Source organism: Psittacula echo (genome assembly GCF_963264785.1).
Source record: "Psittacula echo genome assembly, chromosome: Z".
NCBI lineage: Eukaryota > Metazoa > Chordata > Aves > Psittaciformes > Psittacidae > Psittacula > Psittacula echo.
In genome coordinates, this window is record NC_137742.1 from 27,528,166 (window position 1) to 27,555,839 (window position 27,674).

At 41.3% G+C, this 27,674-nt stretch overlaps 1 protein-coding gene across 1 annotated transcript; it reads right to left on the reverse strand.

Annotated features, from left to right (window-relative positions):
• Positions 1 to 833: 833 nt before the first annotated feature.
• ANKDD1B (ankyrin repeat and death domain containing 1B) lies at positions 834 to 27,521 on the reverse strand (the record flags this gene model as incomplete). The annotated part of the gene is made up of 15 exons (XM_080638248.1): positions 834 to 892; positions 1,225 to 1,356; positions 2,068 to 2,266; positions 4,694 to 4,789; positions 8,535 to 8,633; positions 11,196 to 11,294; positions 12,787 to 12,885; positions 13,831 to 13,929; positions 15,745 to 15,843; positions 17,929 to 18,027; positions 19,779 to 19,883; positions 19,977 to 20,075; positions 21,555 to 21,653; positions 23,742 to 23,845; positions 27,446 to 27,521. 15 exons carry the CDS (start codon positions 27,519 to 27,521, stop codon positions 834 to 836), a joined length of 1,563 nt encoding a protein of 520 aa, XP_080494374.1.
• Between the last annotated feature and the right edge of the window lie 153 nt (positions 27,522 to 27,674).

The window sequence follows — 27,674 nt, forward strand, 5'->3', positions numbered from 1 at the left end:
ATAAAACTATTGCTATTTTGTTAGAGAAGACTACAGAGACATGCTATATAATTTTTCAGATATGAAATATATTCAGTAAAGAGGAAACCTTTAAACATGTTCAGCAAGACACTACCAAGTCTTAATTCAAGACATGAACAAGAAATAAGTAAATAATTGCTAGATGTATTAACTGTTAAATATAAAATATTCTTTTTTGAGTATGTATTCAATGTTATGCCATGATAGGACATCCTCACATGGTTTTAAATATTTTTGTGTATTTTCACTACATAAATCAAATGCTGAAGAAGGAAGACTTGTCCTAATCGTAGCTCTGTTTAAACAAGAGAAAAGCCCTCTTCTGACAGGAACACTATAATCCTAGCAAGACCTTACATAAACCTGAATCCCAAATTAGGCCAGGTGCCAGCCTATTTCTGGAAGTGTTGATTTATACACATAATTTTCACCTATTAATTTTATTCAGGTAGAAAACATCTCATTTACATTTCATGTCAAACAAAATAGCTTAATTTGCAGTTCCAATACAGAATTAGTGTATCAATGTTAAGCCAGGTGCAGAACCTCAGGAGGAGACAGAGAAGTATGGTTCTTGCTTATCAGTATAGTAATACATTGCCAGCCATTCACTCTTAATTCTTTAAATCATTGCAGAGCAAGCTTACAAGAGAACTAACCAATATTTCGGGAGTGCAAGTTCTTCTAGCTTGGAAAAAGTCATACAACTTCAAAATAGGTTTTAGTTTCCAGAAAAGATACTGTTTGTATTTGAAAGTCACCTTCCATCTGGCATGTAAATCCATTAGATATGCCGTGTTTTACTGGTGAACTCATGAAATAGCACATTTTCTAGAGTCCATGCCAGTGCCACTTGCAGCTCTGATGTTCTCTGTAAAGTAAGAGGAGAAGTCACTTGCTTGACATGCTTTGCATTTCACAAGGTCAGACTTACTAGCTAAGGACTAGCCAATCACATTCCCTTGCAGGACAAAGGAGGGAAGAAAAGTTTCTTTGTCTTCCTTTAGAAATCACAAGTCTTGCTTAAATGCTCTTTCTCAAGGAATGTCACCCCACACGCCCCCCCCGGAGGGCATAGTCCTAGAAAGGAAGGCTGTCCTCCAGCTCTGCCACAGTTACACCTTCCCAGCAGCAGCAGCAGGTGCCTCTGCACTGCACTGCAGCCTGGCAGAGGACAGTGTAAGGTGGTCTCTAACAACTTACCAGCTAAAGGCTGAAATCCTGCTTCCACCAGATCCTCGTATATGTGTTTAACAGGATTCTCACGAGCCAGCAGCATACCGTGTAACCAGATGAGCAACATTCTATTTCCATGTTCCTTGTAACTTTTTTTCCCTATGCAATACACAAAGCATTTGTCTGTTCCATATGCTGGGAACAGGATATTTTGTGCTTTTGTACTTTTAGAGTTAAAGAGGTTTTAAAACCTACTGATTTAACTATTGCCTTTCTTGCCCAGAAGCAAAATGATGACTGAGGCTTACAAAGTTGTAAAACAAACAAACAAATTATAGTTTTATTCTAAGGCTACAGTAAAGGGAGGGAAAAGCTAATACATCTTAATATGATTTTTTCCTTTCATTTTTCCTCAATGTGTGAAGTATTCTGTGGAGTAGTAGTAAACAAGTACAATGCATGCTGTAGAAGTATGGCTTTCCCAGCACGTGAGGGGCCTGAAACCATAAAGTGCTGGTTTATGGCAGCTGTCAAGACAGGACATGAACAAGGTCTTCTCTGTCATGAGGTTTCCCAGGTCCTCATTTGCAGCATGACCTGCAAGACCCTTCCATGCCACTCACTATTTCTGTTTTTTATTTCTAAAGATGAAGATTCCTTCAGGCGAAGAGGGAGAAGTGGCCTGTACTTTCACATCACCACCACCCAGGAACCAGGGACAAAGCTTGTACCCACTCACTGCTCTTTTTCATTATTTGAATAAGAGCGGTATGGCCATTGTGAATCTGATACTCATGTAGTTTAAAAAGCTACTCTGCCTTGTGGTTTTTATAGCTTACCTATTATGTCTAGCCATTCAGATATTGTTACCTGTCCATTGTTCTTCAATAGCTCTAATTTGTTCACCCGTGAACTTCCAGAACAGGGCCAGTTTTTTCCATTCCTGGGGATTTAACTGGTTATATGCTAGATTCCAAAGGGAGGAACGGATCTGCTTGGTCTGTGTACTATGATCTTGTTTGAAGGACAAGCTAAAGTCTGGCCCATCATCACTGTGAACTATATGTTCCTGAAGAAGAAAGCAGATGATAAATGTTGTAATGAAGCTGGGAACTTCACTTAGAGAGCAGTGAACATCCTGTCCTCTTCAGCCACATGTAGCTGCTGACAAGTGACTTGTTCAGTGCAGGTTGCAGGTAAAGGAGCTGTGTTTCGCTAGTTGAGCTTTTTAGAAGATGTGTCAGCGTGGATGTTATTACAGTCTAAGTGATATAACAGAAATGAATCCCGCCTGCGTCTGTTGCTGTGTCATATTAAGTTAAATTCCAAATAAACCACTTCCTTTCTCTGGCACTTGTTACACAATAGCAAGTAACAGCAAGTCCTGTGCCAGTACTGCGGTGCTCATTGGCTCTGTCTACTTTGTATGCCATGTTTTGAACATGGTTGGATTTCAAGCACAGCTCTTATTCTTTTTTCTTGCTTCTAGAAGTATTGACTTCTCCCTGAGAAGGGGCTAGGCACCATCAGCATGGTGCTGCTCAGGCTGTTCTGCCTCTGCCCATCAGCTCAGCTCGCCCGAAGTGGGGCCTACCAGGTCATTTGGTGCCAGCATGAAGCCATTGGGTTTAGTGTGTGGAGCCCCATTCAGCAGTGTCCAAGCACTGGTAAGCACATGTGGTTTGAACCTGGATCTAGTTTTATTGCCAGCATAAGCAAAATTAGATAGAAAACAAAACCACAAGCACCCTCCAAATGAAAAGTGATGTTGCTACCATAGGCATGATACAGGAGTGAAAGGATTGCTTCTTGTTTGGGCACCTCTGCAAAAGCAACATTTAAAATCTAGCAGTGATTTCAGCCTTAGCTGAGCAGTACCCAGTGGAAAGCCTCTTTCCTAGTGTAGGTAAGCGCAAACTACTTTTGTATTTCTTTTTGTTTACATGCTAGTCTTCAGTCTCCAAAGTGAAGAATGTCCTCAGGAAATTGGTATGGGATTACACAGCAGCTCCTAAGCAAAAAAAGGAAATGGCAGCATGCCACATTTTAAAGTGCTAAGCATAAAATACTCCATTCCAGATAAAATTCAGAAAAATACAACAGGGTTGTTTCCTAGCCTTATGAGAGTCTTGCAAGAAAAAATAATCTTAATTCAGTAACTAAGCTTTTTCATGTATGTTTGATTCCATTTTTCTAGTGCAGACTTTATTGCATGCTTCCTGATACATGCAAGGTGAGGGTCAGGGCATTCTACCAGGCAGCTTCAGGCTGTCTGTGGTTCAGAGAGGGTTTAGAAAACCTCTGAGGTTTAGAAAAACAAAACCAATAAAAAACCTACAGGCGAACAAATAGAAAAAAGGGCAAACGGAGAGAACAAGGCACTCCCACACATTAGTATCATGTGCACTTCCTCACAGCAACGTGACATTTCCTTTTGTAACTAATGCCTTGTCACAGATGGTAAGTCAGCTCAGTGTAACAAAAAGTTCTCAAAATAATGGTTCAAAACACTCTAGTTTCTTTTATGGTAAAGCCACCTGAGCAAAGTCATATTCCATAACTGTAAGATCTAAGCAGCTGCCAAAGGCTGTGCTCCTAGTAATGGGATACAAACACTTTTGTTTCTATTCCCAACATCTGTGGAGCTCTTGACATCTTCTCCTCAGGCAATTCAGTAAACAATGCTAAGAGTTAGGAGCATTAAGGGCTCACTGCTGTCAGACTTGTCATGTCTTCTTTGGCAAGAGATTACTTCTAATTTCCCTTTTAAGCCAAAAGAAACAATCATGTACCTGAAAACTCCAGCTGAACTGGTGCAAATCAAATATGCACAATACAGAGTTCATGGAGTTGGTTTTCATTATAATTAATCTAGATCGGTGATTTACCAGCACAATGTCCTGTAACATGAAGTATCACGGATTTGGACACATAGGGATGAAGTGGGGTGGTAAAAATGGCTAATTCATGTGCTGGCACTCAGGCAGGATCCATATGCTTATACCACCCAAGTGTGGGAGGCACTTGGCTAACTTGGTACAACAAACACTCCCTGGCAGTAAGCAGGAGTGATAATGAAGTTAGATATTTGTGTGGCAGCTCAGCAATGAAGCACACGAGCTGACAGTTGAGTGCATTCCTTTCGCTAGTCCTTTTGCCCTGGTTTGCTAGCTTTGGAGCTCACAGATTTACTTGCTTGACATAGATAAATTGTGTCAGCATCTTCTTTCTTGCAGGTTTTAGGGTGGATGCTACAAGAGATATCTTATACTGCCTCACCAGGACCTGTCTCCGAACAAAAGGTGTATCTGAGAAAGCTTAGGCGTTTTAAACTGTATTGTGTCAAAATCATGACATGGAGCCCACATAAACCAATTTAGCAAGGCCAGTCTTGCAGCTTGCCAAAAGGAACCATCTCAGACAAAAGGTGCTTCAGGATCAGAATCGGCTGTACTCCCTCAGTGTTCTCCTCAGTGTAATGAAAAGCGTTTCTTACCTGTTTCATGGAATAATACCTTTCTGCTTTAATGATCATATCTACAATGAGGGTATGATTGCTCCTTGATGCCACAGCTAGTGCAGTTTTTCCATGCTGAAAGCAGAAACAGTGGATCAGAACATTACCTCTTATATTTAGGATAAGTATATGATAGGGAAAAAAAAGGAGGTTTGTTTACAGAGCCGTATCCCTTCTCCTCAAGAAAATGTATTGCTACAGTTTTATGGCTTCAGGCTAGCTACTGTCAAAGTTCCGTGCTTTGTGGGAACTGTATCCCCTAGCCCAGAGTGGTCAGTTTTTTCCTGCATTGAACTACCCCTACTGAATTTCTGTTGAGGCACAGCTGCTCTCAGAAACATTCTGCACTCAGACTGCTGCATACTTTATACCAGCTTGTGGCTCCTCAGTCACTGCTTCCAAGTGCCTGCTGCAAGCCCAGGCACCCACAGGCTGAGATTACTACACAGAGAGTCTGTTCCCATGTTATTAGACTGGCATTTCAGATGAGTAGGCTAGCAAGGTTGGAAACCTCCAGCTTTTCGGGCAAACCTGTCTTGTTTCACATGTTAAGAGAAGCTGGCTCACAGAATCATAGAATCATAGAATAGTTACAGTTGGAAAGGACCTTAAGATAGTCAAGTTCCATCCCCCCATGCCATGGGCAGGGACAGCTCACACTAAACCATGTCACCCAAGGCTCTGTCCAACCTGGCCTTTAACACTGCCAGGGATGGGGCATTCACAACTTCCCTGGGCAACCCATTCCAGTGCCTCACCAGCCTTACAGTAAAGAACTTCCTCCTTATATCCAATCTAAACTTCCCCTCTTTAAGTTTTAACCCATTACCCCTTCCTTGTCCTATCACTACAGTCCCTAATGAAGAGTCCCTCCCCAGCATCCCTATAGCCCCCCTTCAGATACTAGAAGGCTGCTATGAGGTCTCCACGCAGCCTTCTCTTCTCCAGGCTGAACAGCCCCAACTTTCTCAGCCTGTCTTTATACGGGAGGTGCTCCAGTCCCCTGATCATCCTCGTGGCCCTCCTCTGGACTTGTTCCAACAGTTCCATGTCCTTTTTATGTTGAGGACGCCAGAACTGTACACAATACTCCAAGTGAGGTCTCACGAGAGCAGAGTAGAGAGGCAGGATCACCTCCTTTGACCTGCTGGTCACGCTCCTACTGATGCAGCCTAGGATGCAGTTGGCTTTCTGGGGTGCGAGCACACACTGAAGCCGGCTCATGTTCATTTTTGCATCAACCAACACCCCCAAGTCCTTCTCTGCAGGGCTGCTCTGAATCTCTTCTCTGCCCAACCTGTAGCTGTGCCTGGGATTGCTCCGACCCAGGTGTAGGACCTTGCACTTGGCATGGTTAAACTTCATAAGGTTGGCATCAGCCCACCTCACAAGCATGTCAAGGTCCCTCTGGATGGCATCCCTTCCCTCCGGCATATCAACCGAACCACACAGCTTGGTGTCATCGGCAAACTTGCTGAGGGCGCACTCAATTCCACTGTCCATGTCACCGACAAAGATGTTGAACAAGACCGGTCCCAACACCGATCCCTGAGGGACACCACTCGTTACCGGTCTCCAGCTGGACATTGAGCCATTGACCACAACTCTTTGCGTGCAGCCATCCAGCCAGTTCTTTATCCACCGAGTGGTCCACCCATCAAATTGATGTCTCTCCAATTCAGAGACAAGGATGTCATGTGGGACAGTGTCAAACACTTAGCACAAGTCCAGGTAGATGATGTCAACTGCTCTACCCCTGTCCATCAGTTCCGTAGCCCCATCATAGAAGGAATGAGTGTGTGGGAATTCCTTTCTTGTGACAACTGAAGTGAGGACTCTGAATGTTTCAGCAAACAGGTGTTTTTCAAGTAGTACAGGCAGTCAAAACAATTAAAAGCCATTGCTTTAATTCTAGCTGCAGAGGACTGCGGCTGCCCGCTTCTCTCTGCAGTTGTCTATTTTCAGTGAATTTGCACTAGTGGAACTGCCTCAGATTTAAGCATTCAGGTTATTCTCCCTGTATCAAGTGATAGGCATTCTAGAAAGTTAGACCTAAAAGAAGCCAAGCACTTAATTAAAAGGTTTAAAATTAAAATCAAATTATGAGCCATTTCAACTTTCCAGCTATTAAAAAGTTCCCTTTTGAGTTCTAGCTCCAGGCTTTGCTTAAGATCATTCTAATTAGCCTGTTTCTAGAAAAGCATCACATTGGAAGCCAAAGAATTTACCTTTCATAAAATTTTTATAGCACAGACATAATTTGTTTGTGAAGAGTCCAGAGACCACAAGAGCTCCTTGGGACCCACCCCTGGAAAGTGCTCTGCACTTCAAAGGGAGGTGAAGGGGATGGGAAGAGGGGTTGTTTCTGGCCTCCTGTGCTAGTGCAGACACTGCTGTCATCCTGCTGCACGCATGGCACGGCAGTCTTGCACACGAGATTGTGTGCACAAGTCTCTGCACGATCAATGGCAACCAACAACCATTGTCTCTGCAGATGGCAGGGAGGAAGGAAGAGCTCCCAAGGGAGCATTTCCTGAGCCATAACAGCTCATGACTCATGCAGATGCATGACATGCTCTGGAGATCTGAGGACTCTTGCTGCCAGGGCACGCAGGCCAGGGAAACAGTGTGCAATTTGAAGCTGGCTCCACTTTTCCTGCCTACTGGTCAGTGGGGATGGGAACATTTTTGGCACCTCGGCAGCAGTTTGGTTCAAAGAGAGCTGAACTTTCAAATGTTCCCAGCAGTGGCATGGCCTCAGGGGTCAACCAGCAAATGGGCAAGGGACAAGCTACTCCTAGAAATAAAACCAGAGCAGAAAGGTGACAGAACTTGTACTAGCTCAGAACCACCTTCTCATGACATGCCCTAAACAATGTCAACTTGCTCTAATACTGAAGCACTACCCAGCCCAAAGGCTTGAGGCGCTTAAGGTCAAAACAAGCAGTAAGAAGTAATTTTCTGTTCCTGCCCTTGGAATACGACTAGGTGGAAACAATTTTCCCATGGCAAAGGCACTAACTAAAGTAGACAAGATTTCATTCTGGTTAGCCCATATAAGAACTGCAGCTCTCCAGCTAGTGTAGGTATGACTCATAATGGGAAGGCTTAACTGTTAAGGCATAACTATTAAGGCTTAACAATGCAATATGATAAACACCAAATCTGTCAATCCAGTTATACAGAAAGTCAATATAGTGGTAACAGTGTAAGAAGGGGAAGCTCAGTCTTGCAGTAATTTAGCAGAATTTGTAAAAGCTGTACTTTGTCCTTTCAAAAGCACTTTGGCAGGGGCTCTTTGTTTTGGCACTTCTTACAGCCGTTCCTGCCTCTAACTTTTCAGGCTGAACATCAGCAACAGGTCTAAGCACCCACTTGAGCAGACCTGGGATGTCTTCTCAAAGACACAGCACCATCATTTCCAGGTGGCCTGGAGTGGTAAAGGGAAACTTGCCATTGCTGCAGTTAGTGAAGCTGGCAGTACCTGTGCCTCTCCTGGCAAAGAACGCTGCAGGCACACAGTTACAACAGCCACAGGCTGTTTTCCACTCCATAAGCCTAGTCCTTTTTTCCAGCAGAGGTCTCTGGCAGCAGGGTTTACCCTTCAAACTATGGAGCTTGGAAGCTCTTCACTAAAACCATTTCAGATCTCTGCAAGCTGCGTAAGGCAATATAAAAAGGAGACTTCCTTTGTAACATCTAACAGCTTTACCTAGGAAAGAGAACTGCCAAGTAAGTGCTTTCTGTGTCTCTGGGAAGAAGGTTGTAAAACAAAACATAAAATCACAATGTCCTTGCACATGTGGGGAATGCAATCTACCTTATCCACAGCCCTGAGATCGCAGCCTGCCTTCAGCAGCACTTCCACCAGCTCCAGGTTGCCAAGATCAGCTGCCAGATGTAGTGGGGTTTCCTGCCTCTGTAATTAATGACACCAAATAAATACAGTAAGCCAAATTCTCTCTTAGAAATAGAGTGCTCATAATCAGAATCTGAAGAAGATTCACATGAGATGGCCTTGGAAACAAAACACTGAACAGGATGAAATCATTTAACTTCTGAGTCTACCTGACAGTTTTGTTCCAGACAAACAAGACAGCATCTGGGATCTCTGCAGAAAAACAGGCAGGAGTTCCAGCTGGCTCAGGAAAAAGTCACGATCATGGCCCTGTAATGTACTGTAATTTAACAAGCTCTCTCTCTTCCCTCTTAAAACAAGGTGTTTTGGACAGAGTGCTTCATGCAGCTGCCAACCCCCACCCATACTATCCTCTCGAGTAACCTCTTCCCAGCTGAAATTCATGCAAAGACAACTGGACATCCATGATTTTCAGCACTACAGCAGGGTTTGTTAGCCAGCACTGCCACAAAATGATGATATGTAGTGGAAGTCTATCAGCTCCGTAGTGGGCTCGCTGAACCTTAAACCACACACACACACACAAAAAAAGGGAAAAATAAAAAAAGAAAGAAGGATTAAATGAAACCAAATTATTAACAAGAATTACAGCTAAAGGGGCATTCAGCTTCAAGTCTAATCTTTAGGTCTGAAATGAGGGTTGTGTAGTCACTACAAAACTGCATGGACCCAAATGAAACCTATTTATTTATCCTTGTGCAGAATATTAGAAATTCCAGCCATCTGTGGGTGTAATGCAGCAGCAAATAAGATGTTGTCATTTGTGGAAGCCCTGCATATCTTCTGGACGTGTCCTGTAGCATGCTTCATGTGACATAGCATCCTTTTAGGTGGAAGGTTTTTTACCTGCACCTCTCTGATGTTGCAAGTCCACATTCTGCAGGTCTGATTAGAAAACTTTTGTTCTTTAAATCTTCACTTAAAGTTTGAAGAGTCAAACACCAACACCTTACACACGAAGAAACACCAGCCTCAGGGTTCTGCCTTAGAGTGTCTCATCAGCTCTTTTGGGAATACACACTATGACACATGACCTCATAAATTTCCCACTGCAATACACCCTACTTTCTTTGCTGCAGTAATTTAGAGATATGCGTGCAGCTAATGTATGTAACTTCAGACATGCTAGGGACAAAGCGTGGAACATTTCTAAACCATGTGCTCAAGAACAAAATTCTGTATTTCATGTGCTGGAAGAGTTTATTGTCATACTTGACTCCAGCCATTAACTACAGCCTCTGTCTGCTACTAAAATGTGTACAGATTAATCTTTAGCAATAAAATTATCAACGAGAAGAAGCAAACTACAGATTTCTCAAAGACTACTCCTTGTTACTATTGTGGGGAGCATCCCCATCCGACGTGTGGGAGTCCAGGGTGTGTTTCACCAACAGGGAGCCACAGTCCCCAGTGTGGGACTTGAGAGACCTGGTGGGACAGTCTTCCCACAGCTGAGAAGTAGGGCTTATGGGGAGGGGAAGAGATTCGCTTTGAAGGGACTTAGCTGGCAGGCTGGTCTATACACAGCTGGTGTCTCAATGTCTGCCCAGTCCATTGTGACCAGGGCACCAGTGTACAACATCCACATGGCCAGTGTACAAACTTCTGCTACTGGCCATGAGCCCTGGATGTCATCCAGATATTTGGAGGCCTGGTTGTTGGCTAGGTTGCTGTAGACCACCTACACCACCATTAACTCCCTCAAATACTGGATACCTTCTTCTGTGATAGCCTACTTGTCTTACTGGTTTACAATACCTTCTTTGAGGAGCTACCTTGCATTTGCACTCAGTGAACTGGGCAAGAGCCAGCTAGGCCTCCAAAGACCACTGGTATCAAGCAGAAACAAAAAGATCCTGGTAAAGGTGGAGAAAGCAGATGCCAATGTCCCTGGGTGACCTCCAACCACAAACCTTTCAGTTAACACCCAGACACACCAACTGATTCCACCAGACAGCTGTGACCTCATTCTTCAGTGTGATGTTGTGTTGTGAGGAGCAGCTCTGGACATTTGCTTAGTTGTGTCTCCTCCCAGGCTCTTGCCCAACCCCAGCTTATGCCCAGGAAGAAGCAGAGTGCGAAACAGAGTAGGCCTTGGTGCTGCACAAGCACAGTTCAGTAACAGCTGAAACTCTCTGCCTTACCAGCAGTGTTTTGGTCACAAATCTGAAACACAGCACACTATGGGTTGCTATTGAAAAATTAACTCCATCCCAGCCAAGTGACCCTCTGTACTGGGTTTCCATCTGAGATCAGTGCTGTTGAGACAATTCTGTCATTTATTACACATGAACTGTAATACTTGAACAATCAATTAACACAAATATTTTCTGGCTATATAGCATTTTGCTATCCTTATCTTGCAGAAACAATACTAGCACAGCATGTACCAGTGACTAATACATACGCACACACACAAAAAGATAAGGAGGGAACTGCCTCTTCCTTCCTATTTTTTTGTACCCTGAGCTCAGGAGGAAAAAAAATACAATATATTTCAGGCAAAATCCACATAATCTCCTTGTTAGCAGTGAAGTTATATTAATTTCCAGCTTTTCTTACGTGATTTAAGGAGTTTATATCATGATCGGCATCCAAGAGGCTTTTTACTACCGGTAGGTGGTTATAGATGACTGCTAAATGGAGAGGAGAATTCTTCTGCTGTAGAGGGAAAGTAATAGACTATTATCCTTGGTATATTATTAGATGTCCATTTAAACAAGAAAGAGGTTTTTGTTAAAATCCACCCCTTGGAAAGGCGATATGCTCTAGCAGACATTCCAGACTGCAGAAAACACACCTTGAGGTGCAGAGCTACGCCAGACAGAGTAGCCTGCTCCTGCAACTCCTCAGCAGCAGGTAAACAAACAGTAACTGAGGAACTTGGAAATATTGAGTCCACGGACTGAGTATCAGTGTGTCACCACTTAGGAACACAGCAAGGTACTCCTCTGATTTATTCATACCTTGGATATGCTGCTACCCTTGGCTGACAATAGAGAGCTTAGGACAATGTTTCTGTTCCCCCAGAAAACTGGATTTGCCCTCAGTTGAACAGGCTGGAGGCAGATTTATTCTCTGCTGGGTAAACAGATGTCAAAATCTACTTTCCGGGAATAAACTCTTGTTAGATACTGCGTCTGGAAATATTCTTCATATGAAACTGACTTGCTATCATATTTATACAAAGCAAATTACAGCTAGAAAGAAATTAATTTGGTTTTATTTTCTTCGAGAGATTGCTATTAAAATAACTGAGGCACAGACACACCACCAGTCACAATCCAGCCATTAGATGGGCAAGATCACTTTGTATGTTGAACCTGTGAGTTGTCAGTTTCTTGACGTAATCCCATACTAGTGCCATTGATGGGTGCCAGACACCTGTTCATTAGTGGCTTTATAAACCACAGCCATTTCTTCAGGGCTACGGAAAAGTAAAGCAAACTTTTATGTAATGCTGCACTGGAAATGTTTTCAAAATGAAAGTTACAATCTTACAAGTTTCTTCTGCTACAGAAAGACAAAGAGAACAGGCAGCACAACAACTACCTCCTCTTCAAATAAATATTTGCAAGTAGATCATGAAATCTTCTTCCTTGATAACATTACACAACAGGCCAGTGATTGTGGCATAGGTCGCAAAGCCCAGGTGCTATTTTCATCCTTTATTGTAGAAGCAGAAACTAATTTCCTATACACAGAAAATCTCAGATGTAACAAAAACTGTAACATCTGAATCGAGACAAAATCTTAATATTAGAAATACCTCTTTCTTTTTAAACCCCTAAGAAAAGTGGCAGATTTTGAAGGCATATGGTTTGAGTGCAGAGGGCAAAAGCACTGAAGTCCACGGCACACAGGGAGGCCTGCTTCACTGCTGCGTAGTTCAAGAGGGTACTTCACTCATCCTAATGCCTGGTCCTTGGCTGAGCCTGGCCACCTCTACGCTGCACTACACCAGTCTGCCCAAGTGCTCACTGGGTTTGTGCAACAGGACCTTGTCTTTTTTGGTCCATACATATTGCTAACCAACATCCATAAACCACATAATAACATAATAATATCTCCTTCAGCTGTCTAAATTCCCAAAGAAGGTCATAAAAGACAGGACAGGCTGAGCAACAGAATAGTTAGACTGATATACACTCACCTCAGGTTTAGGAACCAGGTCAATATTCTTATCAATAAGAAAAGTAACCAAGGATAGATGTCCATTCTGAATTGCAACCTGCAAAGCACTGCTATTGCTCTGAAACAAATGGTATAGATAGCAAAAACTCATGGTTTTGTTGCTGGAAGAACAGTATTAAAGAGAGCTGTCAATATAGGATAATCTTTCACTTAAGTTTGTGTTATTATTCCACTCCCCAAAAACACTCCCTTTGACAAAATTATATAAACCAAAGTGGATCAGCAGTTAACATGATGGTGGTTTTGTAAACATTTTTACTCTAACACAACACATTTGTGTTAACACACATTGTGTCTAACACATTTTTACTCTAACACAACAAACATGCTAAAACCAACAGTATTCTATAGTCCTCCTCAATGTCTTTTGAGAAACTGATGAATCAGCATTGCCAGCTGATTTATCTGTGCCACGGACAATGATAATGCCGGCATGTCACCTCATGTGTTACTTCAGTTTGACCTCTAACAAGCAAGTGCAGTCACATTAACAAACTTTAAAAAATAAACCAGTAGAAAATTTTCAGTTAATTCTGCTAAAACAAACAAGCCCCCAGTCTGCTGGATCATAAACTTCTCACAGCAGGCAAGCTAGCACCATTCAACAGATATGAGCTGGACTAAAGTCCAGGAACCAGATGTGGAGAACAGGTTTACCATCAGTTCGGTCATATATGCTGCCAAAAAGGAGGATTTTCAACCCTAGCTGGTTACATTTCCTAGTCATATGTTTTACTATTGGAGGTACAGTAAAAAAAAATCTCCACCACAGTACTTCATCAAATAAATCTATGCTATACTTCTTCCACATCAGTTTTATTCTGTTAGCACTCTTTACATCCCAAATTCTACTTTGTTAATTAATTTATTTCTTTTTTTACCATTTCATAAAAATAAGCAGAGCAAATATACTGTTAGCACACACAGAAAAGAGAAGAGAAGGTCCTTCCCACAGGCGAGGATGTCCCAGTACCTGTGTGCTGGTAGGATATTGTGTACATACATGAGTTAGAACATTGATGTCACTCCCTGCTTCCAGCAAGAGCTCAGCACATTTTTCATGACCTCCTTCAACGGACAAGTAAAATGGAGTTTCTCCATTCTAGACCAATAGAGAGAAAATGTCTGTTCCAATTTAAGACATGTGAGTGCAAGGTTGTGACACAAATCAGGTTAGCTCAAAAAGATGCATCCATCTCAACAGAAAAGGAGAGATGTTCACACAAGAACACAATCTGAATGCTCCTACATTAACACTTAAATGAAATAGGAACTCACCAATACTTAAGTGGCAGAAGATATTTATCGGACAGATGTATGGTGAGGTTTATGATACAGATAGCTATTTCATAAATATTAATCACACTTTTATGAAAGAAGATTGCAAGAAACAAGCACAGAAGCAAAGACAGCAGATAGCAATTTCTGCTGTTCAACTCCAGGCAACACTGTTAGCACACTAGCACATATCATCAGAACCAATTTTTGTCACTCCAATGCCATGGATTTCTGATGAATTCCCAACTCTAGTGCTAGTTATATGGTGCACTTTTAGCAGAAATAATCCTGTTGCATATTTTTTTCAAATCTTTTCACTCCCGAAGAGTCTCCAAGTCTCCATAGTGAAACTCTAAAATAAGTTATATCAGCTGAACAATGATCTAATCACTGCTTCTCAACTCCTAAAATACACAAAGCTTTACTGAAAGTTACTCTAGTGTTTCAGCATTCACAGAAGCATCAATAAATCCTGGTTCTTCTTTGCTTAACTCCTGCCACTGTTATTGTGTTAAACTTAATGTAGTGGTTTGCTCATGCTGAGAAAAGAGAGACCTGTTTATTCATGGACCAGAACATCTCCAGCTGGACAGGAAAGTCACACCGCTTGCCAGGGCAAGGCAGGGACACAAGAAGTACGAGTGCAGGAGCAACATTGTTAGGGCTTGGAAACAGCAGGGCTTCACATTTCAAAGGGATTCCTGTCCCTCAGAGCCTGCATAGCTGGAAATACATGCAGGTTGGATAAGAGAGAAGCCATTGACCCATGAATCTGTTGCTGATTAAGGAAGAGGAGGGCCCTGGGTAGGAGTGGGCATTCATTTTGTGAGCTGGGCCAGCAGAACAGACTATCAGCTATGTGACAAGTTCCCGCAGTGGGCATGCCAGCCACAACAAAATGAATTAACTTGCCTAGTTTATTCTAGCTGCATCATATGAGAAACAGAAGACATAAGGACTCTTTGCAAAGCAGGAAAGCCAAGTTGACTAGTTAGTATGCATTTCCCTCCTTCACGCCTACTTTAGGCTTCAAAAATTAAGCTCATAAGTGCACCAGATCAGGGATACAATTTTCACAGCTACTGTGCAATTTATGAATGTGCTGGCTGAGCTGAGCTCACTGGTGCTGATCTAGGAAAGAAAAAGTGGGTAGGCAGTGTCTACTGCCAGTTTTGTGCAGTCAACTGAGATCAGATAATCAAGGCACAAACCTAAGACCTCTTTGCCGAGGTGTTTGTGATGGTATGTGCTGGGTGTGAACAATGAACTGCCTCAGTGAATAGCCTGAGAAGCACCAGAGATGGTAAAAGGAATGGGATTACATGGCCAGAAATGTTGGAGGACAGGAAGCAAGGTGGAGGTTAGGCCCTCCTCTGTTTCTTTCTACCAGTAGTTGTGCAAGGGCATGCGGGATGGAGGGGAAGCCATTATGTGAGGAGTAAGGTACAGGGAAAGAGACAGTGAAGGAGTTAAAGGAGCTGAATTTATGGGAGGAGGTACAACAAAACAGGATGCAATGGTACTAGAAAAGCAGCAGAACTATTGAAATCTTCTCAGTGCAATATTTATTTATTTAAAATTTATTTTTTCAGTTGATCTTTCAAATCTCTGTGTATTTCAGTAAATTCTGTGCCCTTACCTCATTGAAGTCATTTATTTCCCCCCACTGTTCGAGCAGAATTTTTACAACTTCACTGTGACCATTTTTGGCTGCTAGATGTAATGCTGTGTTTCCCTCCTTGAAATTAAAACATCAAATAGTATATTATGAAACAAAAATGAAGTCATAAGAATGAAGTTAAAACATAAGTAAAAGCAATACAAAGCCTTTGGGTTTTTACGTACGTCTCCCTTTTACATACAAGGAGAAGCACGTTCCAAGATTAAGTCTAAAATGAAAGGGGCCTTTTTTGTGTGTATGCAGACATGATCCTGCTGGTGTAGCTAGTTGTCTCATATTGTGAAAACTGTAGTGTATGCCCAGTGAAAAGACCTAAAATTCTACCTCCTAAAGAATGAATCAGAAGAAAACTTTGGGTACTGTTTCTACAATGATGGGAATAACACCAAGCCCCCAAGATCACTGATTTAAAGATTAATGGCCAAAACCTGGGTAAGTATATAGAAACTTGTAGTGCCTTTGATGCCCACGTGGCAATGTTCAGTCTCCTTCACCATCAATACAATTTCTCACTAGCTAATTAAGAAAAAAACCCTCACACACCAGCAAACAAATAAAATCAAAGAGCAAGTTCAGGAAGAGCATTAGGATTTGAGCTAAAAGGCCATGCTGGAACAAGAAAGGGTATCAAACTGGCTAAAAGAACCCTGAAGCTGCAATTTCGAGGAATCCTAACCATCAGAGAAATTAGAGTCCAGAACAGCTTTCTGTTCACAGCTTGGGGGGGATAGGGGTGGAGGGCAGAGGAAGTCCTTTTTAGTGATTATGGATATAGAATCATAGAATCATAGAATAGTTAGGGTTGGAAAGAACCTTAAGATCATCTAGTTCCAACCCCCCTGCCATGGGCAGGGACACCCCACACTAAACCATGTCACCCAAGGCCTCATCCAACCTGGCCTTGAACACCGCCAAGGATGGAGCATTCACAGCCTCCCTGGGCAACCCATTCCAGTGCCTCAGCACCCTCTCAGTAAAGAATTTTTTCCTTAGATCCAATCTAAACTTCCCCTGTTTAAGTTTGAACCCGTTACTCCTTGTCCTGTCACTACAGTCTCTAATGAATAGTCCCTCCCCAGCATCCTTGTAGGCCCCTTCAGATACTGGAAGGCTGCTATGAGGTCTCCACGCAGCCTTCTCTTCTCCAGGCTGAACAGCCCCAACTTTCTCAGCCTGTCTTCATACAGGACGTGCTCCAGTCCCCTGATCATCCTCGTGGCCTCCTCTGGACTTGTTCCAACAGTTCCATGTCCTTTTTATAGGACTGTGATTGCTTTTAGGAGATGAATTTCTGCCCTGGCTTCTTACCTGCTTACTCTATAGAATCACAGCATTTGCCTCCCATCTTTGCTGTTTATACCTTCAGCCTGCTAGATATCTGGGACAACACTGTCTTCTAACATCTACTGATAAACTCCTTAGCATGTAGAGCTCTGGGTTACACTGCAGCTTTTAAACTATTACCAGAATACCAAGAAAACCACCATCACTTCCTGGGTGTTTGCTTATATGGTTCTATTGATGCAGTGTCTGTCCATTTCACAGTTTTAATGTCTTATCCTTGCAATGCCTCAGATGCAGAGAAATACCAACTTGCTCATTCCACGTATATTGAGTAAGGAAACTTTGAAAGACATTTAGATACCTTAAAATGCAGTGTCAGAAGCAAACTCAATCAGATTGAAGTATTAAGACACTTCTGAAAAATCCTCATAGGTGTTTATTTGCATCCTGGCATATTTAAACACCTTCGAAAAATTAGTCATGTGGGATTCAGCAGTGACAGAAAGACACAGTCAAGCAGAGTGAAAAACAGAAATATGATCTCCCAGTACAGAGGCTAACACCTTAATTACCAGACTTTTCCACTTCTCCCAACAAACAGCATATGCTGGTCTTACTTTACATGAATTACTAATGCATATGAAGAAGTCTTCTGGCAGTAAGACAAGAAGTCCCACTGCCTTCCCTTAATTACTGAAGAATCATCATCCTTGTGTGTTTGTTGGTCCAATGAATATCATTACCAGCACATCTGTATAGCTTATCCACAATACTTGATTGCATAATAACTACGCTGAAATGAAGTAATCTTTCATAAGCATATGTTTAGTTGTACTTCTGTGAAAAAGAAACTTTTACCTTATCTTTTTCAGACGTAAAGAGCTTCAGAGTAATCAAATTGTTTATCATGTCAACATGGCCTTTTTCAGATGCCAGAAGGAATGGCTTTTTACCTTTCTAGAAAACAAAGAAACAGTGTTATTGAAAATAAAAATATTTGCTTTCAGATACAGGATATATGGCATGCATATGTGTATTAAAAATTATATATGATTAAGTGATTAAAAAAAGTAGATGTACACAAGAGTAAGAATCTAAAAAAATTGCAATGTTTAGTGTAAAAAACAGACTACACATCTTGCATACACCAAAGAAAACATTTGAAAACTGTTCAGAAATGGTAACAAGGTAGAAAATGTGATAAAATATTTAATTATTCTCAGTATGAAAATATTTATCAGAAGAACTGTGTCATTAAAAGTCTGAGGATGCTCAGAAACAGGCAGTGAAGAAGTTGCAAGATTCATTTCCATGGCATAACATGATCTGAATTCTGCAAGCACAGACCGGAACAGTTGTATCTTGAATGTTTTATCCAGGAGGCCTGAATGTAGTGCTCTACATTGCGGGGTTTTTGGTGGTGGTTAAACTAACAAAAAATTTTCCAGCTATTTACAGCTCAGCTGCAGAAAGTTATCCTGACATAAAACCGTACCACTGGTCAGACAGTGGGGCCATTTAGTCGAATAGAGCTAGACGGCTTCGCTACCTGATAGTGGCCTATATTAAATGTCTCAGAAAAAAAAATGCAAGCAACTAGTAGATAATTATGAAATAACCTCAACATAAAGAAGATTCTTCCTCACCTTTCTTTTCCCAAGGCCTAGGCCACAAAGGTTTCTTTTGTTAAAATAACTTTGTGCCTTGTCTTATGTGGAAAAGATTCAGAATTTTGCACCACTGGGTTAACACAATTCAAGTCTTAAAAAAATTATAGGGAACCTTCGTTCTGTTGTCGACAGATCCTACAAGAATAAACTTCTTCATGTAAAGATAAAGTACCCTACTTAGCTAAGTAAGACTTCAAAGCAAGATCCCTAAGCTGCGGGAAGAAAAAATTAAAACACAGCAAACCTGATGAAGACAATGCCCTGGCACTGCTAAAGAGCTGGTGCACTTCTGTTGGATGGCTACACATAGTTTTACGTTCTGTGTTGGTGAAATATTCCCATGTTGGCCTTGACTGGCAGGTTTTGGTAAGAACAAGGGGCTGCAGAGTGAACTGTGTGGGAGGAGGTCAGAGACTGCCATATTCTGGTAGCAGCCAGTTCCAGATGGCTCCACAAGGGACAAAACTGACACAGTATTAACCATGTGTCAGCACTCAAGCCATCAGGGGACTGCATGATACCTTGGTGAAAACATATTAAGAAAGGCTGGTCACTGCTAGGGGGAGGGCGCACAGGGGAAGATACAGGAGGAAATATGAGAGGATGCGAGAGGAGACTCAGGAGAAGGTACACCCACAGGGTGACTGCAGCCTGTGAAAGAACCCTTGCTAGAACAGACTAAAAGAGTAAGAAACAAAGAGTGAAAATATAGGAATCGAGTGAAAAAAAAACCAACCTCTTCTGCTTTCCACCACCTCAAGGATGGGACTGAGCATCACATTCAGTGAAAGCAAAGGAAGCATGGCAGGAGAGGTGTCTGGAGTTCAGCTGAGACAGCCAGAAAGGGAGGAAAGATGTTTTCCCTAAGTGCTTGTCTGGCTGTTTGTTTTATTTGTCTCTCAATACCCAAATCAATAATTAAATGCTTATATAGCTGGCACTAAATTAAAATTCATTGAAATTCTCAGAGTCAAGATTGTTTTGCCCACAACAGATGCCTCATGACATCTAGAAATAAACAGCAGAAACATACTGTACCCTATCAGGCTTGTTCAAGTCATTCAGATGGAGATCTTGGAGAATATAATCAACTATTTGAACGCTGTTGTTCTGAGCTGCGAAGTGCAGTACATTCATTCCTTCCTGAAAAACCATAAGCAACTCTGTAAGAACAAGTTTGATTATTTTTCCAGCATAAACATGTTTAGAGTTGGTAAAAATTTGCAACCAACAAACCTCATTCTTAGCCTTTTGATCAGCTCCTGCTTTAACTAATTTTCGCATAATATCCAGATTTCCGGCCCAAGCTGCAAGATGAATCACTGTCAGGCCGTGCTTCAAATAAAATGATACAGGCAGAAATTACCACCAAAATACCTCATGCCAAATTTCTTTAAATCTTTTTTCTTAAATCAGTGTACAAGTGGGTTCTGCTCTGTAGGTTCTTTGAAAATCAGTATTAACACCTGGCAGTGTGAATGGGATTCATTTCACTGACGTTAAGATAAATGTCATGCATCAAGACCTAGCTAAATGTTCAGGCTGCCCCTCCTCTGAACAAAAGGTCTTCCAGGAAAGGACTGATCCTATTTTGTGATGGAGGAATTAAATAGTACCTGGAAATTATTTTGTCTTCCCAGAAACCATGTAGTTAGCACTGGCTGCGGTGGATGACATTTCAGGTATCATTTGTAATGACTGTATATCTGTGAGTCACCATAATTTGCTAGTTAGCCCTGTTTTTTTAAGTTTCCTTGTCTTTCAAATTCTCTTGAAAAGTTCTTTTTCTACAGGAAAAAAGAATAGCTCTGTTGTTAACTTCTTAGAGCCAAAAGGAATAGAGATATGGAACTTCCAGCTAGTGTCCCCCATCTTGGCCACAGATGTCTCTAGCTTTTCTACATCTCTTCCTCAGTTTGTGTGTACTGTGTTCAGGTGCAGCAGCATACATCATGGCTCATTGTGCTGTGTGCTGTGTAAACACAAGACATTGCTATGCCACTGTAAAAACACCTGGTCTAAGAGATGAAATCAGAGGAATATAAACATAGCAAGAGGGAGCAAGGTGCTTACTTAGCAGCTATAACCCTTACCCAGTTTCTCTTCTGTAAATGAGGAATAAATAGGCTGACTTCCATCTCCAATGGAGAACAGTTTTTATGCTTGTTGGTATAACACTTTGGAGAGCAGGATGCTTGACGTGACAGGGGGCAGGGGGGAAACGTAAATGGTTCGTCTATTTGCATTACTCAGTTCACTGGAAAACTCCTAGTTTGAATAGCCTGCTTATTAATAACATACCATACATTTGGTTTTAATATCTGAATAAATCTTGCACTGTGGATCACCATCTGGCCCAACCAAATCAGCCATACACTGCTAAACTCCTAATGTCTTGGAAGCTGCAGGGTAGTTGACAGTTTTGCATTAAGCTACTCACATAAAAATGGAGGGGAAGAGCACAAGGTGTTACTTTCTGAGCTCCTAGCAATCCCCAGAGCTACTTTTTACTTTCAGTGATTGTTTTCATATAAAGTGGCCAATGATTAACACACAGCTACCACAGATGGTGTATTTGCATAAGTGACTTCAACCACCCTTGTGCTCACTCAAGTATGCAGCGTAGCCAAAGCTCTGGGCAATGCATTTCATCTCTAACAACATTTTTCCTTATAAACATGTGCAGTCTTAAGACAAACTGAAGATTTTACAACAAGCACTTAATTTTGCAAAACAGGGAGCATGAGGCAAATACCTACTTTCCCCCTAAGATGTTCCTACACTGTGTGAATCAAAACGTGTAAAACAGCTTACCTGATCTACCATATCAAGTCTAGCTTTGTGATGGAGAAGAAAATCCACTACCGATACATGACTTCTCGCAACAGCAAAATGGAATGCAGTGCGCTTCAGCTGAAATAAGCAAAGCTTTGGTTGTCAGATCCGTAATACAGGTCTTTTCTTTGTGCAGGTGATCAGGATTTATGAATTCTCTAATTATTAACAAATGTACTTGTTAATATGTATACATTTACGTATTTTTCTTTCAACAGCTATGCTTGGTCTTTATCTGCATTTTTGTTCCCTCAGGTGGAATTGAGGCATTGATCTTAAAGATTTCTTGTAGAACCAGAATGATTTAGTTTCTCTACACAGCATTGTCCCTTCCTGATATGTCAAAATGTGAATAAGTAATCATATCCTGCCAAGAGGAGATACACGCAGTAAAAAAGCATCCATGTTTACTATTTTATTATATGGTTTCATTTGAAAAGCTGAGAATTAGATTTATACAATTAGATTTGCTTTTGGTATCTTCCTTGCTTTTTATTATCTCTCTGCAATGCATGATGAGATTCTTCCCCTATTCAGTATTAGTCACCTTGCCAGACTGAGTCATTATGCATGTAGATGAAAGCTTCCAGTTGCCAACAGTGAGTAATTTTACACAGGTGAATAGGTTCAGTGCTTCTAAGGAACACTTGATTAATTTTCCTTTAAAGTAATTAATGATGTGAATTTTAAAAAGGATTGGTTAAATTGCATTAAACTTTAGTGGAGAAAGTTTTGCTTCCAGTTAAAGTTAACATAACTGGGTTTAACATAATTCAATAAGAGTTTACATGCAAGAATATAGAAGTGATTTAACCAGTTAAATTTAAATGTAAGTTTGGATTTGTTCTCTTAAGCACCTATGCAGACCAGCTGACTTATCCATGTATAAGTTTAAATTTACAGTTTATATGCATTAAAATAATTCAAAGGTGGGATTTATGACATGCATTTATGCCAGAAAAAGCCTCTTGCACAGAAATAGTTCTATCAACAAAACCCACCTTTCGGCAACCTGGCTTATTTGCCTTGGCAGTGCAGGGGCAGGAAAGATCAATGTGAATGAAATAAAAGTTTTGCCAGTATAAGCTACATCCTCCCTAGGAGTATCAATAAATGCTCTACACCAGTGCAGATATGCTAGTAAATCTCATGTACTATTGGTCTGATTTTAGAATGACAGAGTAAAGTTTCAAACTGCTGGGCTGGAAAAGCATTCAGTTTAATTTCCTGAGTTCTGGAAAGCAATAAGGAAGAAAGAACATTTTAAAAGTGACTTTTTAGAGTACTATGTAATTGACAGGAACACTCTCATTGTTCAAGAGTTTACTGAGAAATTTTTTCTTCCAGTTTACTGAAAAGATTTTTCTTCCTCTCTTTCTCATAAACAAACCAAGCAATGTACCTGTGCTGTTTCCTCAATTCCCCGTGGGAAAATATGCACATGGGCATGGAAAGCAAGGTTTTCCAGAACCGATGGTTAAGTAACACTTGATGTTCTTGGGTAGATGATTTATACATAGCCACTGAGGACAAACTGTTCTCTACAACTCCCAGATTAATATCATGACCGCTCCATTGCTGTTGAATTACCTCTCTTGTGGAACACAGCACTACATTTTGTTACTGTGAAGTATACATCCTCATAATTAAGGCCTAGAGCTGATATCAGCACAAGGAATGCATTTTCATCTGTCCAAGGTAAATCTGAACTCTGACATCAGCCTGGGGACAGTGGGTGTGGTAGAATGCTCCTGTGGTTCCATACAAACTGAATGGAAACACTTCACACTTGAAATTTGTAATGCTAGCAGCATAAATTCATTCTCAAAGTGACTGTGAGGTAGTCCTCTTGCTCTGAAAAATAGGGAACTCAAGAAATTAGAACACAGAGTAAAGAGTAAAGCAGAGACCACAATTCAGAAGTCCTTAGTTCCTAAGGACTTAGTTACTTAGACACACAGACTAGTGGTTAAAGACCTGTGAGCTACACTGCACAAGTCCTACTGAACATTCTGGATGCACGAAATATTTCTTAATGAGGTCCTAGTGGGGACTCCTGCAGCCTCACTACCTTGCAGTTGACAGGGCTAGCATGCTGTCATTTCACCATGAAATGCCAAGAAGTCATATTACAGATCTGTGATCTGTCAGATGCTTCATACTCACAGTATCTACAGCATTTATATTTACATTCTTTTTAAACAGCTTTTCCATGGTTTCCAAATTGTTCATTTTAGCAGCATATTGAAATTCTCTCTCATCTGGCAATACTGTGGAAAAACATGATGAAAAAATTGTATTATTAAAAAAATAGCCATAACCAACATAAGAAATTATGATACTGTTCTTACTTTCTGTTATTTGTCCTGATTACATGTTTTATGAGAATCATTTGCTTTTCTCATCATAGGGGTGTTCCAGGCTTACATTTTTCTCCTCTAGAGACATCTGGCTGATGTGTCGAGTTCCAGCTTCTAAGTGCAAAGAGGCAGACTTTTCACAGCATGGATTACTATTATTTGCACTGCTTACAGGAACAGGCATTAATTTATAAGGCTCTGCCATCTAAATGGGTCCCAAAATATTTTATTGGCACAGAACAGTACAAACTGAAGTGTTTATTTCCTATTATTGGAAAAGCTGCTCTGTTTGAAAACAGAACACACCACCAAAATATGTAAAAATGTGAAACAGTAACCAAATGGTATGACCCAACTGGAAAAAAACCAAAACAAAATAAAACAAGCCCCCTCAAACAACCAAACAAATCAGGAGTTTCATGGGGGGTGGGAAGAGGGTGTGGGGGAAGAGATATGTACTTGAACTCAAAATTTTGCCACAGTGTGGAATTTACTATTAAATTGGGACCTTCCTTTAATATCTAAATCTAAAAATGAATATCTGTTTGGTCAGCTGAAGTAGCTGCAGCATGCATTTAGACTCATAATATTCAGTAACTTTGGAAAACAAAATTCCAATGTCTAATAACTGGTTTAGCTAACTTAGAGGTCAGAGTATGTCCTATGTTCCTACCTTAGCATTTAATGAAACATTTAGAATAAATTAGTGTAACAAAATGTTAGTAGATATTTTTAATTTCCTAGGATATGACACTTTAAAAGTTAATTGCTTAGATATCTTCTGTCTAGACTATTTTGGCCTGAAAGCCACTTGTCCAATGATATCACCAAACAGGACAGTGGTCTCTGTTGAGCTAGAAACTGCAGCAATTATCTGTTCCTTAGAGGCCTCTCATAAAAGTTCATCCTACTGCATTATGTCTAAGTTCGTTAATGCCTAATGAGAATACAGCTTGAAGTATTATAATTGCACAGCATACTAAGGAAAATCAGTATGACATTCACTTAATGGCATTCTACATGATTATTATCTCAGTGGGAATAATTGCAGTTGTACTATACAAAATGAGCTAGAAATTAAACTGGACATTTTCAGAACTGTTTCCAGCTTTCCTATAACATTATCCAACCACTTCTAACAAAAAAAGTATCCTCCAAAAATCCTTTGGAAATCACAGAATACACTACACGGAGCCTGTGACAAGGAGACTGGCTGACAGCAACATCAGCATCATGAACAGGGATCTTTGCAGAATAAATATCTCACTTGTCATGATACAAGTGTGTTTTCGTAGTCTGCACTCTAAAGAACTATCCAGCAGAGCTTTCACTACCTTGATTTCAAACACTGGTAAAACAATGGTCGCAGGGTATCTTCCTCAAAGCAATTTTGGTCGAACATGAAAATACAAAATGCAGGGCACCAATTAGTTGCAACTAGTTGCAATTAGGCCATATTCATTCCTACTGGCTGCTGCTGAGCACTCACACATGTGTCTTACATGAGGATGCAAAGATAAATGCTGCTGCATCTCAGGGCAACCTGGCCTAGTGGAAGGTGTTCCTGCCCATAGGCAGGCGGATTGAAACTTGATGATCTTAAGGTCCTTTCCAACCCTAACATGAACACTCTGTGATTCAGGAAAAACAGTTTACGTGCACTGCCTTCAACAAAAAAGAGAGAATTATATTTTTTTTATATTTTGTTGTAGCTCTGACAAAGAATTAATAACAGCTCTTTTCTCTCCTGTCCAGAAGTCATGAATTGGCCAATTGCTGTTAAAAATAAAGGCCTTTTGCTCTGGGTGTGTTTTTTCTTAAAACATCTTAACTCAGGCATTAAGAGCAGTGGCAATCCAGAGGCAGTATGACACTGACTTGCTGCACAACCTTTTGCTGCTCTGGAAAAATGATTTTTTCATGCATGAAATTACAGCAGTATAGAGTTGTCAGACTACAAATTCCTGGAAGCTTTCTATCCAAGCTGTGGTCTCCATGATTTGGCAGACCATGCATTATTAGAAATCGCTCTATTTTCAAGTGACAGCAGCAACTGATTATGTATTTGTGGCTGTCAGTCTTTTTGGGGGGTTATTTTCTTTGGCTTAGTACAAAATGTCTGGCTCATTGCCCTACAGGTTATATTGTAACTATAATAATTAGAAAATAGATTCAATTTTTCTTTTGAGCTAATAAAGCAGTAATTTTCACTTCATTTCCTTTTTAGAGGGTCCTGTCTGTGGCAAATTGAACATCCCAACATTTCTTCCCTCTTGGAAGGGAAAGAAAGTAAAAAGAAAAGTAAATCAGTTTGTTGACCTGAAAACAGGAAGTCTTCTTCACAGAAACTCAAGCTCTGAGGTACCTTCAATTTTTCTTTCCTCGTATTTACATCTTATTTCAGTGGCCTTAATCTGTCTTTCAGTAATAACACAAATAAGGATGACTTCCCATGAAGTAAAAGAGCACACCAGAGGTTTCAATACTCATCAACAATGGAAATTTTTCCTGCTCCTTTCTTAATTTCCTGTTGTGGTCATTCACAAGGTGAAATCTGTCATTGTCTCAAAAAGCACTGAATTGTCTCAAAATCGCTAAAAAAACAGGAATCTGAATTGGCTGAAGAGTTCCAAGGAGAAAAAAAAAAGAAATACCAACAATATTCAGATTCAAATAACAAAAATATTTCTACTTTATTGTTTCTAAAAATTAAATAAAATATCTAATAGCTTGGTTGTATTTCCTTCTACATTTTCTTGTTACCGGAAACAAAATGACCAGGGAAAGCAGGTATTTCATCAAGTCATGAAAGGTCTTTTTCTAGAATAACTATTTTCCAGTTCAAAGAAGTAATGGGAAGAACTACCTATTGAGTCCAACTGTACTTTTATTTGCTTCTTTTCTATCTGCCCTCTTTGCCAGCCTGGAATCAGGAAGCACTGCACAGGAGGATGGCTCCTGGCTGTCACACCGTGATCACAGGACAGGGCCGCAGCAGGGCTGAACAGTTACAGCTCAGTTTGCACAAATAACGTGTTTTCAGTAGTTGCAGCCCACGCCAGAGCAGGCTTTTCTTTCACAAACCAGTTTGCATCCTGAATCCTCACCGGGAGATGTGCTGCTGAGTGCAAGGCCACCAGACTGACTGAATCCCATGTGCCCCCCAGAACAGGGGTACTGGTCAGCTGTGCTACTGCTGGCAGGTGCTCAGCCCCAGAGATGTGACTAATGCCAGTGACCCCCCTCAGACCCCTGCAGGGTGCAGGTAAAGCGGGGGATTGTGGAGTTCATCTGTCCCATGGAAAGCAGAGGTGCCAAACCCCAGCTCCCGATCCCACATCCACACATCCTCACTGATGTCTTCTATTACATATAAAGCAGCTCGCATTTAATCTCTTCCTACCCCCCAACCCCTTTTGTTCCATGGTTGAGGCAAAAGGGGGTTGGGGTGGGCCCCTGCATCCTGGCACCCTGACAGGGCAGCCTTGCCTCTGACCCCCACACACTCACGGCCATCATGGCTGGCTGCGGCGGCTCCCTGCTTGGCCTCCTTTCCGGCATGGAGCAGGTGGCTCAGCCCCTTCATCGCTGTCCTCACCTTCTCTTCCTTCTCACCCAAGGGAAGGGGCCCAGGTCCGGTGCTGAGGGAGGTGCCTTACACTGGCCCTGACAAACCGGTTCTTGGGGCCCAAGCATTGAGCACAGCGCACCCAGGGAAGGCCCAGCACCCCCTGCGGGC